Here is an 18290-nt window from a genome sequence, read left to right as displayed (position 1 = left end):
AATTTAATAAAGGTTTTCTTGACCACTAAAAAATTAAATGAATTTATGAATCCAGTCCTCGAATAACTTCTCACTTCCATTTGGGATAAGGAATTAGAATATATACTGCAAACTTACACGAATACAGGTTAATCTTTTGTGACCACCGAAAACCCCACTTGCACGCTTCACATGGTATGACGCCACACTTGAAGAGAATAACCCAAACACACGTCCAAACGTTCCAACCAATCGCAAAGGTTAATTATCACAAACACAACATCTAGCGAAGGCAATCACCCAACACCTTCACACATCCCATAAAAGGTGATGATCAGGAACGCTCCATCCACTTCTCACGAACGGACCATTACCAAGGCCCGACATAACAAAAAGAAAAAGAAAAAAAAAAACCCTAGGTTTCTTAAAAGATTTTCAACACGGAAGGGATAGGAGAACCAAAAAATAAAAGAAGCAAGGATAGGGTAGATGAGAGAAAGATGGATTATATCATAAACGACCTATCTGTGATACCATGTTAAATAGTGGAGAGAGAGATGGAATAGAGTGGGTGGGAGTGTAAAGAAGAGTAATGATCACAAACAGATCATTACAAAGGCCTGGCACAACAAAAAGGAAAGAAACTTAAAAGATTTTCAACAAAAAAAAAAGGATGGGAGAGCTAAAATAAACGAAGGAAGCAAGGATAAGGTGGGAGAAAGGTGGATTAGATCATAAACAACCCGTCTCTGATACTATGTATACTAGTGGAAATAGAGATGGAATAGAGAAGAAGAAGAGAGAGAGAGAGAGAGAGAGAGAGAGAGAGAGAGAGAGAGAGAGAGAGAGAGAGAGAGAGAGAGAGAGAGAGAGAGGAACACCCCCTTTTTATATTATAAAAAGTTTCATAATTATAGAAATACCATTAGTAATGAAAGCAAAAATCCCCTCTTATGTCCTAGATCAAAATAACCAATCTATGTGGGCCCATGTAGGCTCATATCACATTCATTAACATGCCCAAAAATCTTTGCATATGTAGCCACCTCTTCGCTAGTTGAGCACACCCCATAAACTCTTGGAAATGTTGACTCTTAAACCTGCACCACCTCAAACATCTTACCAACTTTCTTAAGTTGTCCACCTTCTCAACTTTTGCATCACAGAAGAGAATAGTGTCATTGACAAACTAGAGACAGGATATCAACGGGACGATACCTCGCACCTCAAAACCTCTGATCAAACCCTCTATCTGTCCTTCAACTCTCATTGTTATCACATGTGGATTAGGTCTACACCAATATCATCAATTTTTTAAAGGTTGGGCTCACATTAACATCAGTTTCCCTTATATCTATTTTCTTCATATTGACTTCATCATCATCTTCTAAGCTTTATCCCAATTAATTGGGGTCCCCTACATGAATCCTCTTCCACCTCCACTCTATCAAGGACCACATCTTTAGTTAGGCATAGGTCATGAAGCCTTTTCTTACTACCTCCTTCCACATCCTTTTTGGGCTTTCTCCTTACCCTTTTAGAGCCTTCAACTTGTACCAATTTACTCCTAAGTACTTAGCGCGGTTCTTAGTCCCTGTTGCACTTTGCCAAACCATCTAAAGTATATTGTTCCAATAAAACATTCTGTCAAAAAAAACATTATTCCATAATGCACGGCTGTTTATACTTGTCGTATAAATTTTCCCTTTTAGTTTGGTAGACAACAATCATATAAAATTCCAGAGGCACAACTCCACTTCTTCCACACAGCCTGAATTCTATGGGCAACATCCTTCTCAATCTCTCCACCTTCATGAATGATTGACCCAAGGTATCGAAAGTGATCATTTTTGGGAAACTTCTCGATTAGCAAACTTAACTACTCATTTTCACTCTAATGTTACTAACTGCACTTAGTATTCTTTGTATTGACTTAAAACTGGAAATTCGTCTTGTCAAGAAGCTTCAAAAAATTTTCAGCAAACAAGCATTAATGGTCATTTAAACCAACTACTGCAATAAGTTGTCTATTGGTCCGTGTGAAACATCCTTGACTCCCTGGTAATAATTAATTGGTAAACTAATCATCATCATCATCTCAGCCTTATCCCAACTAATTGGGGGGTTAGCTACTTGAATCCTTTTCCGCCACTTCGCTCTATCAAGGGCCATAAGACCATAGGTCATCAAGTCTTTTCTTACCTCCACCCACGTCCTTTTGGGCCTTCCTCTTGCCCTTTTAGAGCCCTTCAACTAGTACGAACTCATTCCTTCTAACTGGTGCATTTTTTGATCTCTGTCGAACATGAACAAACCATCTGAGTCTACTTTCCCTCATCATGTTACCTATTGGTGACACCACAAATTCCCTCGATCACATTCATTTCTAGTTCTATCCTTCCTTGTTTTGCTACTCATCCATCTCAACATCCTCGTTTCAGCTACACTCATCCTATGGCATGAGGTTCCTTAACTGTCCAACATTCTGTCCATACAGCATGTCTGGTCATTTTGAGTGGTACACGATGATCAAATAGAACTCCAAAGGCACATCTCTGTTTCTTTCACCCTGCTCGAATTCTATAGGCAACACCCTTCTCAATCCCTACACTCTCGTGCATTATTGACCCAAGATATCAAAAGTGATCATTTTGGGAAACTTTCCTTCATCTTGTTATCTATTGGGGCTACCCCAAATTCCCTCGAATACATTCATTTCTAATTCTATCCTTCCTTTTGCCACTCATCCATCTCAACATCCTCGTTTCAGCTACACATCCTATGATACGCTGTACCTTAACTGTCCAACATTCTGTCCATAAAGCATGGCTGGTCATTTTGAGTGGTACATGACAATCAAATAAAACTCCAAAGGCACAACACTGTTTCTTTAACCTTGCTCGAATTCTATAGGCAATATCCTTCTTTCCTACTCGATCTCTACACTGAGTACACTCTCATGAATTATCAACCCAAGATATCGAAAGTGATCATTTTGGGAAACGTCTTGGTCAGCAACCTTTACTAATTCCACATTCCCACCTATTGTTACTAAAATTGCACTCCACATGCTCTGTTTAAGTCCGACTAATTTTAAATCCTTTAGATTCTAAAGCACCTCTTCATAAATCCAGCTTTGTGTTTATGACCTCCCTTGTCTTATCAATCAAAACTATGCCATCGGCAATAATTGATAAACAAATAAAACATTCAAATCCAATTCTACAATATCCAACTTTTTACAGAGCTTGCGGGCATAATTGATACTAACCAAAATTATATAATTTGTAAAGAGAAAACTGATTGCATGTAAGGAAATAAATGAATATGTCAAACATCAAATGGAAAAGTACCCTAGGAAATGAATGTCTATTTGAACAAAAGTACAACAAGAGGGAACTCACACTTTAAGCCTCATGCCCAAATCCTGCAGAAAAGTGCAGTATGATTTACGAAAATATGTCTCTCTCTTCAAATCAATGCCATCTTTTCTAGATGGGGAATTTTCTTCGATCTCCTTCCGGGATAAATACCAATTAGAACTAGAATGATCGAGTTCATCCAGCTTATCATGAGAAAAATTGTATGGTTCGCTTTCCACCATCCCATGATGGGAAGGGTCTCCTGGTAATAGTCCAGCCATATCGATGTTGTACTTCAAATTTGGATAATGCCAAAAGATGCCTCGTCTCGATATAGCATATCTTTATAATTGAAGAATTCGTTAATACATGAGTAATTTCCTGTCCATGAAACAAAACAAATAAATAAAATAAATAAAAATAGTAAGTCATGCAAAAATAGGTATTAGCGAAAGTATCACATGATAAAAACAGTCTCGTAAGCCCACTTGCGTGTATGGTTACAAGCCACCACGTGTGACACTGTGGAAAATGGGTGAGAGATCCAAGACATCAATCAGGTGGGTCTGACCATGTAGGCTATCAGCCCAAAAATAATGCCAGCCGACTTAACAGGTGGACCACTTATGCCTCCCATAGCTTGGGTGTTTTATGCTGCAGCACAAGCACATAAAACAGGTATGCTAGACGATCCACTGTTGAGAGCATAAGGTGGACCACTTATGCTACAATGACTTTTCATAAAATGATTTAGACATTGGCATCCAAACAACGTTACAATGAAAATTGAAAAATGAATATCATCATCCAAAACTAACTTTTCAGATAAATTGAGTTTTTAGAAAAGGTGTTCCCAAAACTGCATTTTCACATCATGAAGTTCTCAGTTTTCAACACTAATCTATGGTCCATCATACAACACACGTCTTACTTTTTCTTTGAGGCTTTTTGGTAGTATATTCCCAATCCTTCTATATGGTTTTTCCTTCTCTTTTTGTCTTCTTCAACCCAATAAACTGCACTTTCCCTCTCCCACCTCCCAACTTGCCTCCTTCCAGTCCTCCATTCTCACTGCTGACAAGATTCGCTCCCAAAATCACACTGCCAACAAAGGTAAGTCTCTCTTGTTCTTGTCCCATGGACTGATGGTGCGACCAGACATTGTTCCTCTATCTTTTCCATTCAGACCATTGATCTTAAGAAGCCACCATTGATGGGTGCCAGCAAGAATCAGGGGATCCCCCCCATCACAATGGAGTGCACCACGAAACAATTGGGGCACGGCCAGTCTTAGCAGGATGTTAATATGCAGGTCACTGCATATAAATTCTGACCCAGTTCCAGAAATTTGGGTCAGGTTCGAGTTCAAGTTGGATAATACAAAAATGGGTCGGCCTCAGGTCGATGAGGTTGGGTTGAGAATCGGGTCAGATTCTGATTAATAACCAAGCTGTTCTTCAATCAGGTTTGGGTTGACCACAACCCAACATGGGTTTCACCCTACCTTCTCTTCCCCGCTGTCAGAGAATGCCTTCACTGTTCTTTCTCTAGACTCACGTCCTCATTCTCCTAGATAGATGTCGGTTTTGAGCCCTACTATTCTTCCTCTTGATCGAGCGACAACCCATCTTTGCTCAATGGGTACAAAACACCCATGCTTGCAACAACAAGCACCTGCTTGACTTGGGGGGCTAGTGTTTAGTAGCAGTATGCGGCAAAGCCGCTTTGTTCGAAACATATAAATGTTGACTAATTTGGCTAACGTTGAACTTGGTAAAATGAAATGGTTGAATAATTGAAAATTGAGATTATTCAGGAATATACATTGAATGCTGAAATTACGCAAACTCTTTTCAAACATTGAATTGTTTGCAACTTTGGGCCATCTCCACCCCATACTCTCAATTTCTCACCTACGCAGTCATAAATACAAGTTCTGCCTGAAAGTTTTGAAGTATTGTTTAATTTTCAGTTGATCCAGCCAATGTGAATGGCCTGTGCACCAAAAGTTTTCCAACACTAGAAGATCCCAGCCATCGAATATTTGAACAGTTTTCTAGTTGAATGTGAATATATATGTTGTGCTTTCTTTCTTAACCATCTATTTCTCAGCCAAGTATTGAAGAGTTAGTATTTCTCTGATCTAGCTCATTTTTACGCGCGCAGGCATGCCAGAATTGAGATTGTGGTTCCAATTCGAACCGAACAATAATGACCCCGAGCGTTGAAGTAGGCAGACACAGAATATGACCAGATTCTGAAAAGATTAGTCGCCTATTCGACTACTCGCTCAATGTTTAAATGTATTAGGCGATAGTCAGAGGGTGGGGTTCGTCCCCTGATGATGGGTTACTCCTTGCCTTCTGTACGAATGGACTTTTTAATGCAAAAAAAAAAAAAAAGAAAAAAAAGAAGAGAAAAAAGTGAGAGGGGAAACAAATCCTTAAAGTCGGCCGCTATCAGCTGTTGAAGGATGCTCTTCAATAGTTGAATAAGATTCGATATGCTAGCAGCAACTCTAGTTACCGTTAAGACTAACGACTATAGGGTTAACGCTATTGATTATACTACGGATTACACTATGGAATGTAGTTGGCAAGTGCAGAAAGTAAATGATTATGCTAAGGAATGTAATTTACTTGTACAATAAAAAGTTACACTAAGAAATGTAAACTTGACAGGATAATTGAAAGACAATTGAAGATAGATTTGGTTTGTTTGGTTTGGTATGAGACGAAATGTTTCGTTGCAATCTTCTTCCATTTATAAGGCTAATCAACGACTCTAGATGCTTCCCATGTTCCAACGATTATGGTAACCGTTTTCCACCACTCTACTTCCATATGTTTCCCACGTCTGCATTTCTTGAATCATCATTGTGCCACATGTCAGGCGATCGTGTGAATTCGATTGCTTCTGCTCTTGCCACTTGTCACCTGGCCATTTGAGCTCAGTCATTTGTACTCTCATGCGTATATGTACAGATCACACATGAATGAACCTGATTGGCCGAAACGGGTACAAACAATAGTCCACCCAATTTAAAGTCATAGTGTCTCATTGACAGTGCATGGCATGCATTTACACCAGCGGTCGACATTGATTCAACTGAAAATGTCCAAATAATAGATGGTTACGAGATTCCAATCTGAAGGAATTTTGCAGGTTGTCAGTCTACAGTGGGCCTGTTAGATAAATGGTCTAGATCAATGAACCACAGGCCGTGTTCAATTCAATTTCATACTCCTGAGGTGCAGTTCTGTGCACAAGGGCTCATTGTTTGCTAGACACTTGATTTTTATGGGCCTACTGTCAGATGGCAAATGCTCAACAGATACCGAAACTGGAAGAACATATACATCAAATCTTTGCCTATGTTCTTCCAATGTAGAGTTTTTAAGGCATCACCCATCTACAGTAGGGTGCACTAGGTCAACTGTCCAGGTTAATAAACTTTAGGGCCATTAAGTTTGTATTTTTGAAAATAGGGCTAGACTGACCTGACGTGTTCAATAAACCCAATGCCTTCTCCAGTCTGGTTTCATTAAATCATCAACCTTATAATCGAATGAAAAGTGAACGGTTCAATGTGTAAGATTTCCTGAACCCTTGAAAAATGGAGTTGAAGTTTGCTTCAAGAGAGAGAGAGAGAGAGAATTTTGAGCTAAAGTTCAGTGATGGTTCATGAGCAATTAGAAAATGGTGGTTAGTCATCCATTGATCAAGTGAGATGTGTGCATGATCCATCCTTTGAATGTACTAGCCTGGTTGATGCGCCAGGGCATGTTCATGGTAAGACCTACTAGCAAAGTTACTAATGTCTCTGACATGTCCAGCACATTGGCATGTGGATGGTAAATCTTCTCATCAATCAGCCAAATGCTGATTACTTTGCTTGAACATTGGATGTCTCAGGTTTGGGCCTCTTTTTCTCTTTTTTGAAAGAACGAGAAAATCTTATTAAAAAAGAGGAACCTAACTATCCACAAAACAATCCAAAGTGAAACTAGCAGGAAGAACAAAGGATTTTCCAAATTCGACCAGAAGCCACTTGGCTTTCAAATAAACCTCCTCAGTCGAGCATGACTTGTCATGGAAAGTCATGTTGTTTCTTTCAAGCCACATAGAAGAAATGCTAGCAAGAAGTGCAATCCGTAAACAAAATCTTCCTCTGTCCCATGACAACCGGAGTGCCACGAGATGAAGAGTTCACTAATTGAGGGAGGCATCCCCCTATATTCCCACCAAAAAGCAAAATGAAAACATTCCCACTTCTCTGTTTTCTTTTTAGTTGAGGAATGGCAAGGACGAGGCTTGCCCACAACATGCTTGCCAAGTTGCTCACTCCTTTTGCCCCACCATGTGATGACACAAACCATCCATTTAGATGGTCTAACTATATATGGGTCCCACTGCTAGGACTGTATTTGTCCACGCAATAAAAACCCCTCGAAGGGGAAAAAAATTCAGTCACATTTAGGTATTCTCCTTTCTTTGCAAATGATTCACTCCATAGATTTCGTTATCCCTATAAAAATTAAAAACAAAAACTCAAATTTTGGTTACATGCACATGTAACATGTATAACGGCTGCACCCATGTGTATTTATTATCTTCTTTTTTGCATTGATGCAAGAAAGAACTATAATTTCAAGTACCAACACTGTAGCTAGGCATTTGACAGAAAATGAGCACATTATATTATAGATTTTTTTGATTAACAAAGCTCGGTGGGCCATTTTTCAGAAATTCGTCAAAAATAGGTATTTATACTTTTTTAATATATTTTGCTGTTTTAATCATGTCATATGATGTGTTAATCATAGTAGAACATGTTAATGTGCATTTTACAGATTTGGGGTGCCATTTAATAATTTTTTAATATTTTTTTCTATTTACGCATGAATTTTGGCCCCTTTTTTTAAAATTCGAAAAATCAGTTTTTAATGGTTGTTTTGCTGTTTTAATCATGCCATTTGATGTATTAATCATAGTAGAACATGTTAATGTGCATTTTACAGATTTGGGGTGCCATTTTATATTTTTTTAATATTTTTTTCTATTTACGCATTTATTTTGGCCCTTTTTTTGAAAATTCGAAAAACCATTTTTAAATGATTCTTTTGCTGTTTTAATGATGTCATATGATGTGTTAATCATAGTAGAACATGTTAATGTGCATTTTACAGATTTGGGATTCCATTTTATATATTTTTATATTTTTTTCTATTTACGCATTTATTTTGGCCCTTTTTTGAAAATTCGAAAAATCATTTTTAATGATTCTTTTGCTGTTTTAATGATGCCATATGATGTGTTAATCATAGTAGAACATGTTAATATGCATTTTACAGATTTGGGTTGCCATTTAATATTTTTTTAATATTTTTTTCTATTTACGCATGAATTTTGCCCCTTTTTGTGCAGAAAGTAAATGATTATGCTAAGGAATGTAATTTACTTGTACAATAAAAAGTTACACTAAGAAATGTAAACTTGACAGGATAATTGAAAGACAATTGAAGATAGATTTGGTTTGTTTGGTTTGGTATGAGACGAAATGTTTCGCTGCAATCTTCTTCCATTTATAAGGCTAATCAACGACTCTAGATGCTTCCCACGTTCCAACGATTATGGTAACCGTTTTCCACCACTCTACTTCCATATGTTTCCCACGTCTGCATTTCTTGAATCATCATTGTGCCACATGTCAGGCGATCATGTGAATTCGATTGCTTCTGCTCTTGCCACTTGTCACCTGGCCATTTGAGCTCAGTCATTTGTACTCTCATGCGTATATGTACAGATCACACATGAATGAACCTGATTGGCCGAAACGGGTACAAACAATAGTCCACCCAATTTAAAGTCATAGTGTCTCATTGACAGTGCATGGCATGCATTTACACCAGCGGTTGACATTGATTCAACTGAAAATGTCCAAATAATAGATGGTTACGAGATTCCAATCTGAAGGAATTTTGCAGGTTGTCAGTCTACAGTGGGCCTGTTAGATAAATGGTCTAGATCAATGAACCACAGGCCGTGTTCAATTCAATTTCATACTCCTGAAGTGCAGTTCTGTGCACAAGGGCTCATTGTTTGCTAGACACTTGATTTTTATGGGCCTACTGTCAGATGGCAAATGCTCAACAGATACCGAAACTGGAAGAACATATACATCAAATCTTTGCCTATGTTCTTCCAATGTAGAGTTTTTAAGGCATCACCCATCTACAGTAGGGTGCACTAGGTCAACTGTCCAGGTTAATAAACTTTAGGGCCATTAAGTTTGTATTTTTGAAAATAGGGCTAGACTGACCTGACGAGTTCAATGAACCCAATGCCTTCTCCAGTCTGGTTTCATTAAATCATCAACCTTATAATCGAATGAAAAGTGAACGGTTCAATGTGTAAGATTTCCTGAACCCTTGAAAAATGGAGTTGAAGTTTGCTTCAAGAGAGAGAGAGAGAGAGAGAGAGAGAGAGAGAGAGAGAATTTTGAGCTAAAGTTCAGTGATGGTTCATGAGCAACTAGAAAATGGTGGTTAGTCATCCATTGATCAAGTGAGATGTGTGCATGATCCATCCTTTGAATGTACTAGCCTGGTTGATGCGCCAGGGCATGTTCATGGTAAGACCTACTAGCAAAGTTACTAATGTCTCTGACATGTCCAGCACATTGGCATGTGGATGGTAAATCTTCTCATCAATCAGCCAAATGCTGATTACTTTGCTTGAACATTGGATGTCTCAGGTTTGGGCCTCTTTTTCTCTTTTTTGAGAGAACGAGAAAATCTTATTAAAAAAGAGGAACCTAACTATCCACAAAACAATCCAAAGTGAAACTAGCAGGAAGAACAAAGGATTTTCCAAATTTGACCAGAAGCCACTTGGCTTTCAAATAAACCTCCTCAGTCGAGCATGACTTGTCATGGAAAGTCATGTTGTTTCTTTCAAGCCACATAGAAGAAATGCTAGCAAGAAGTGCAATCTGTAAACAAAATCTTCCTCTTTGTCCCATGACAACCGGAGTGCCACGAGATGAAGAGTTCACTAATTGAGTGAGGCATCCCCCTATATTCCCACCAAAAAGCAAAATGAAAACATTCCCACTTCTCTGTTTTCTTTTTAGTTGAGGAATGGCAAGGACGAGGCTTGCCCACAACATGCTTGCCAAGTTGCTCACTCCTTTTGCCCCACCATGTGATGACACAAACCATCCATTTAGATGGTCTAACTATATATGGGTCCCACTGCTAGGACTGTATTTGTCCACGCAATAAAAACCCCTCGAAGGGGAAAAAAATTCGGTCACATTTAGGTATTCTCCTTTCTTCGCAAATGATTCATTCCATAGATTTCGTTATCCCTATAAAAATTAAAAACAAAAACTCAAATTTTGGTTACATGCACATGTAACATGTATAACGGCTGCACCCATGTGTATTTATTATCTTCTTTTTTGCATTGATGCAAGAAAGAACTATACCTACCGTACTTGATTCTCAAGTATCACACTGTGCAACGCATTTCGCACAAACAATGGACGCATATTATGAACATAGCACACAGATTACAGAGTGGTGATGAACCCTTTTACAACTCCTAAAATCCTAGAGAGAGAGAGATGTCCACTAAATTTGGGCATGGGATCCCTTGGCTCTCATGTTTATAGAGTTCCCCATGTGCCAGAGTTCATGGCTCTCCTATTTACAGCATGCGCATGGGCCATCACCTATCACCTACACATAAGAAGTCTCCACACATGAATTCTATCCCTTGGCACTTCTACCATCTGAACATCCTTCCATATCATCATCACCCTCCATCATGCAGGACTAGAGTTCAAGCTTGGAAATTTGATGATCTTGAAGATCCATATCATCATCACCCTTGGCACTTCTACCATCTGAACAGCCTTCCATATCATCGCCACTCTATCATATGAAGTCTTCGCACATGAATTCTATCCCTTGGCACTTCTACCGTATGGCAATCCTTCCATGTCATCATCACCTTACCATCATGTGGGACCAGACTCCAAGCTTGGACCTCACTTGATGATCTTGAAGATCCACCGTTGAATTTATAACAGGTCACTACTAAACAATGTTGTCGAATCACATATGCGATTGCATTTAAAAAAAAAAAAAAAATTTGAAAAATATGACCAAAAAAAAGAGCTAAGAAATTAAGAGTAACTTTCCTAAGTTAAGAGATAACTAATTTTACATATTTAAAATATATTTGAGAGAAATAAAATAAATTAAACAATGAATTAAACATCAAGTGCTTGAATCTTGATCTTCCAACTTCCAAGAGAGAGAGAGAGAGAGAGAGAGAGAGAGAGAGAGAGAGAGAGAGACCACTAGGAAGTAGGAAATGTAAGAGAGAGAAAGAGTGAGATTAAGACCACTAGGAATTAAGAAATGTAAGAGAAGAAGAGAATAAGAGAGTTTTGGAGTAGAATATTGCAAATGAGGAAGGTTTGGAAGCCTTTTTATAGAAAAAAGTTGTTTTTTACACACACACACACACAAAAAAAAAAAAAAAAAAAAAAAGCGCCAATCGTTTGCCAATATGCAATCACATATTTTCGCATATTCCACATATGTGCTAGATCACATATGTGCGATCTGCATCTAGATATGCGCATATGCCATCGCACATGTCAACAATGCTACTAAAAGAAAACCATTTTATCTAAATCAATAAGAACACTCGTTTTCTTTTGTAGAAACCTTTTCACAAGATCTTTAGGACCCAAAAGATTGCACGAACTTATTGCTAACTAGGCCTATCAATCTAAGAGGTCTTTCATGGTAAATAAGTCTATACATAGAGGCTTTATATCATATCTTCATTATTGGACATTCATAATCAGTCAATAGGGGTTGATATATGTTCAGTTCTTCCTACATACCTCATGACGTAGGGAAGGGCGTAAAACAATGAGAAGAAGATCACTATCTTCCTCAAGTAGGCAAAACCTTGAATCCACAAGGTAGTTCTTAAATCCACGAGACAAAAAAGGAAAAATTTTGAAACTATATTGAGATGATCCTAAGATTTTCCCGATTACATCACTTATATAGGGGGGGAAAAAAAAGCAAAACCCTAATTCATTTAGAAGTTACCCAAAATAGCAAAATTCTTCTAAAGCCTAATTTGCCAAAAATAAAAACGTCCAGATAAACTTTACCAAATTATTCCCAGAATCATTACAAGCAATTTCTAAAAAGACAAAAATTGCAAGAGAAGGGAGATATAATGAAAATGGAAATTTTTAAAAAGAATAAATTTTCCCTAAATCATAGTGTTGAACTAAAGGGGTGATGAATTCGGTCGGTGTAGCGAGCCGATTAGCCTCAAAAGCATTGTTACATAAAGATTGATAGGTCATGTGTTTTGTGATGATGCCCGGATCAAAAGTTACAATTGATTTACGGTCCACACCAATGTTTTAAATATTGATGATATCGGCTGATATATCCCACGATATATCTTATATCCCACCTGTGAGGTACAAAACACATAAATAGTGCTCAACTGCCGATATATCTCACATGTTCGGTCAGATGAGCATTTTCAATTTCCGATTCCCTTTGTTTTGTTGAAATTATGTTTAAATCAGCGTCAAATGGTTATAAATCCATTGGCTCTTCATGTTTTGCATGAAAAATTAAGGAGTCGGAGCTTTGATTTCAATATCCATTGGTTCTTTATGTGGTCTTAATCTTATGTAACGTATCGTTGTTGTTGGAAACATGGAAAAATATTGGGAAATTGGTCAAATTTTTCAATGAAACTTCAGTGATTGTTAAAAAAGACATTAATACACACTTATAAATCAAAACATTACAAAAAACAAGTACACATAATATGTTTTCTTTGTATGGGGTACTAATCTATGCATTGTCTAATTGAATTGATGCAAGTAAATCCAAAGTCTATTCATATAATTTATAAATGTAAGAAGACATGTGGAAACACACACAATACATTCAAAAGCAAAAGAAGAATCACTAGATTAGGTTACATACATATTTAATTTTATGTTTGGACAGAAAAATTGCAACCAATTTACAAGAAATTGGAAATTTTTTATTTTTTTCAATTTCGACAACTCGTCCCATCTCCTCCAAATCTCAAAATTGAAGCTCCCAATCCATGATTTTAAACATGAAAAATCATGGTCTTGTAACAATTTGACACTAATTGAATATGATTTACAAAAGAAGGGGGAAAAAGGGTCGAAAATAAAAAATGCTCACCGAATCGAACATGTGAAACATATCCCACTACTTGTGTGTTTCGTATCGCACAGGTAGGATACAAGATATATCGTGGGATATATCGGCTGATATCGTCAATACGTAAAACACTGCGTCAAATACTTTAATTTTCTTCTTCCTATAAGAAACACTTACACCGATGTGGCCAATTGTAAATAATTCACACCGTTAAGTTTGGTCAATGTAATATGAAGATTCATCAACTTAGATGGTGGCAGAAGACTATTCTTACTATCATTCTTGATGTCCATATTTAAGGAAGAGAAGAAATCAAACACACAGGGATGAACTTGAACTCACGCAACACTTGCCTCAAGAGAGCATAGATCAATAATCACTACCACATGTGTGAAATGATTCATAAAGAATGTGAAAAGTTGTTCACTTTCATTCATGACCTCTATACCCACACTTAATCTTCAAATCTAGCCATAGATACACAATAGCCCACTTTGAACCATCATGAATGATTGTATAAGTGGGCCTCAAGTACACTCACGAAGCACAACTACAGTTACTACACAACCCACCATATGGTGGTCGAACAAAGAATGAAGGTGATTTGCATAAATTGGCCCCCAACAATTTAGGGTTTTATCTTGTAGAAAAGAAGGGAGAAGAGAATGAAAGTGAAAGAAAAGGTGAAGTTCTAGATCCATTACCGCTTTGAGACCATGTTCATGAGTGAAATTGAGAAAGAGAGGAAATATGAGAAGAAGCAAGAGAAAGAGAAGAGCTCAATAGATGGTAGCCTCTCCTAATCTTATTATTAGGGCTTTTATAATAAATGTGAAAGTACAAAAATACCCCCTCCATACTTATTATTACATAAAGCAAAGCCCATGTACAAAAACTCTATTCTAACACATCATCTTAAGGGCTACAAGGAAAATAATAATGTGAAACAATAAAATCCATAATCTCCATGTAAAGAGGGCCAACCATGAGATCATCGAGGTCCATCAACTCATTAAATGAATGTGCCTTTTGGATCTTAGGCCTATTCAAGATGTTATACGAATACGATGGTCAAGACCTACGGTCGTGGTGAAAATGTGCATTTTCATCACTTCTAAAGTGATAGTGACTTGTCCTACATTGCAAATGTGTTATGTGGCATACTAACACCACCAATTATAGACCCCATTTGTCATGGAGCATATCCCAAAAGTCATATTTATCAATAATCCAAACCATCGATTTGTGGCCATTAAATGAGTGGTTAAAATAACAATGAAAAAGTGGTCCAATTCAATGGCTGATATCAAATGGTTAAGATGGTCTAGCAATGGTATTTTTTAAGATATCCTCCATCCACTATGGCACACAATTTAGATGGTTTGGATTGGGTTGTATCATGTATGCCTTGTAGGATGATTCACTACCATTTAAGAGGATGAAGAAGTATGCCTAGTAGAACTCTATGTGAACCATGGATGAGTCACAATGAATGAAGATCAAGCTAGCACCCATTATTGTAGATCTGAGGACGTGCATCATACCATGCAAACCTGAGGTGTTGAGTCTATTAGTAAGGCCCATGGTTCGGAGTTCCAACCGCTCAATTGGGTGAGCCACACATGGATACATCATCATCATCAAAGCCTTGTCCCAATTAATTGGGGTCAGCCACATGAACATTGTATTGCCATTCCACTCTATCAAGGGCCATAACTTCAGTTAAACCATAGGTCATAAGTATTTTCTTACTACCACCACCCACGTCCTTTTGGGCATTCCCCTTGACCTTTTAGAGCCTTCAACCTATACCTCAACCTATACCAATTGACTCCTAACTGGCGTAGTTCTTGGACTCCATTGCACATGACCAAACCACCTAAGTCCACTTCCCCTCATCTCATTACCTATCGGTGCTTCTCCTAAGTTCCCTTGAATGAATTCATTTTTAATTTTATCTTTTAACTATGTTATAAAACTTCCCTTTTAGCTTGAGTCGTACAAAACGATCACATAAAACTCCAAAGGCACATCTCTAGTCTTCCACCCAACTTGAAATTATATGGGCAACATCCTTCTCAATCTCTCCATTCTCATAAACTATCAACCCAAGATCTTGGAAGTGGTCATTTTGCAAAACTTCTTGATCAACAATCTTAACTAATTTCTCATTTCCACTCCGATTGTTACTAAAATTGCTTACTTCGTTTTAGTCGAACTAATTTTAAATCCTCTAAACTCTAAAGCACCCTCCATAAATCTACCTTTGTATTTACGCCCTCACTCGTCTTGTCAATCAAAACTATGTCATGGGAACTCACTTGTCTATCCAATAGTGGTCCTTACATTTGTTATGCTCTTTCATACATAACTTTAATCATGTCAATATATCCTCTTGAAACTCCTTTCTTCCCCAACACCAATCATATTAACTCCCTACGGATCATATCATAACCTTTCTATAAGTCAATAAAGACCATGTGGAAATCCTTCCTCCACTCCCTAAATTTCTCCATCAATTGTCTAAGTAGGAAAACAGATTCAAGGTAGACCTCCCATGCATAAAACCAAACTGATTATTTGATATATTGGTCTCATGCCTTACTCCACGCCCAATCGCTCTCTCTCAAAGTTTCATAGTATGGATACATCATGCTCCAAAACTCACCTATATTGGAAGTTCCTAGGCACCAATTATCGGCTATCATTTTCCTTTTGATTATGGGCCGCGGACCATAGTAGCATTTGTTGTCTTGTGACCCTCTATTTGCAGGTTGTTGATGAAAAAGTTACGATATTTGAATAAGGGAGATTCTTGTTAGATGCCCTATCTATAGGGGTGTACATGAACTGAGTTAGCTATCAAATAGGATATAGGTCATAGAACATAAAGAGAATATTAATCAACTTGTGTTATTTCATAGGACATAGGTCCTATTTATAATCAACCTTACAATCTGTAATAAAAGATATGAAATCTAAAAATCTATGAAATAGGAAAGCACCTAAGTAACAAGCATTCTATAATTAAGAAAATGCCTAACATAAGAAGATACTTAGATAAGAAAATATTTAAAATTATTCCCTGCCTAGAAATAAAGATATGAAAGAAAGAGCAGATTTCCTAATTTAGAGATTTGAAACAAAAAATGGAAAGTGATGATGGCTAAAAACGGAAGGTGGTCCTTTTCTTGTACACACATGCAGAGCGTGCACATGTTCCCCCATCAACAGTCATGGCAAGGTTCAGTTCCATATTCAAAACACGCGCATGAAGGATCAAAATGGTTGCAATTCCATCTTTATGCAAACAGCATAACTCTACGTGACTCTATGGTCAAATTCCACTGATGTCATGGGACAAGTATGTTGTAATCATTGCTTATTTACCATCTAATTCCTGTATAAATTACTTATACCAATAGGCCCTAAGATAAATGATAGCTGATAGAGAGTCTGGTACAAATAAGCAAGCAAAACTACTTATCTGAAATAAAACATCCGTAATACATTTCCCCTGTTTTATCATTTTTCTCAATCAAGTATCAGTGACTTTCACACAACAGAGCCGAGATTTTTCAACAGTAACGAATCTAGAACAAAAGTAACACGTTCAATCCAAATAGTAAAAAAAAATCATATTGAAAGAGAGGGAGAGAAGAATAAACAGGTCTGAAGAAGTAGAACATATCTAGGAGGCTTTTTGGATTTGGGCAAAGTGGGCTCCCCATTAGTAGTCATGGACAACTGTACATGTCCATGGTTTGATCTGATCTTCAAATCCAGAAAAATCGAAACCAAAACCCTCGATATCGAAACTGATGAATGAAATAAAGCAATCAGGTTAAAGAAACGTTCCAAAAAAAGTAAGAAAATCGATCGATTCATACGATATCAATAAACGTCAGAGATATCGATGGAACAGGAAAGATTGGAGGAGCAGATCGTTAGCTTTATGAAATCGTCGTAAAATAATGTCTCCTGTATCTTCGAATAGAAACCAAAGAAGAGGCGCCTTACACAGCCGAGATGAAGATTAGGGCGTGAACCGGACTTTCAGAAGGGAAAACACTTACAGGCTCATCCGGTTACCACCATTCGCCTTGCCTCTGGTTTTCTCGTGGCAGCAGCTCGAACGAACCCTATAATATGTAGATTGATCGATGTCTTCTTCTTCTTCTTTTTACGCCTTTTCTTTTTCCTTTCTTTGTACCAACGACGAATCGAACCCCGGACAGACCGGTTTCTATCAGCTCAACCAAAGAGCCGGAGCCGAAAACACACACACACACTCTCTCTCTCTCTCCTCTGTGGAGCCTGGAGAGTGGAGACAGAAAACTCAAAGATGTGCGCTCCAGTGGTACCAGTACCACCATAAGCACTGTCGTACCGGTGAGGGGCAGGGCCTACGTGATGTGTCAACGACGGCGCGGCTTCGGTGATCCCCGGACCCACCGAGGTAGGTGGATCCCTTACTTTGGGGCCACCTTGATGTATGTGCCTTAAATCCACACCAAAGGAGAAAATGATGATTGACCGTTAAAAACTTATAAGCCACAAAAGTTGTTCAACCTAATATTTGTGTGGTCCTTCGTCCAGGTCTTTGAGACCTTACCAACAGGTTGGATGAAAATAAACGTTGCGGTGACCCCAAAGAAGTTTTTAACGATAGATATTCAATCACCACGGTTCC

At 37.9% G+C, this 18290-nt stretch overlaps 1 protein-coding gene across 14 annotated transcripts in view; it reads right to left on the bottom strand.

Annotated features, from left to right (window-relative positions):
* LOC131227394 (cyclin-T1-3-like) overlaps positions 1-18018 on the bottom strand; it is a 39359-nt gene extending 21341 nt beyond the window's left edge. For 2 of the 14 annotated variants that reach the window (XM_058223688.1, XM_058223741.1), the window contains exon 1: positions 3384-3514. Coding sequence is in view for 11 of the 14 variants with exons in the window: in XM_058223263.1 (XP_058079246.1) it covers positions 3384-3622 (239 nt within the window). In the remaining 3 variants the exon portion in view is untranslated. Of the gene's footprint in view, positions 1-3383; positions 3723-17487; positions 17585-17617 lie in introns of those variants that run through there. The other 12 variants (XM_058223263.1, XM_058223328.1, XM_058223222.1 and 9 more) reach the window with 12 other exon arrangements.
* Between the last annotated feature and the right edge of the window lie 272 nt (positions 18019-18290).

The sequence above is a fragment of the Magnolia sinica genome, chromosome 1 (assembly GCF_029962835.1).
Source record: "Magnolia sinica isolate HGM2019 chromosome 1, MsV1, whole genome shotgun sequence".
In the NCBI taxonomy this organism is placed as follows: domain Eukaryota; kingdom Viridiplantae; phylum Streptophyta; class Magnoliopsida; order Magnoliales; family Magnoliaceae; genus Magnolia; species Magnolia sinica.
This window is presented reverse-complemented; position numbering and strand designations above follow the sequence as displayed.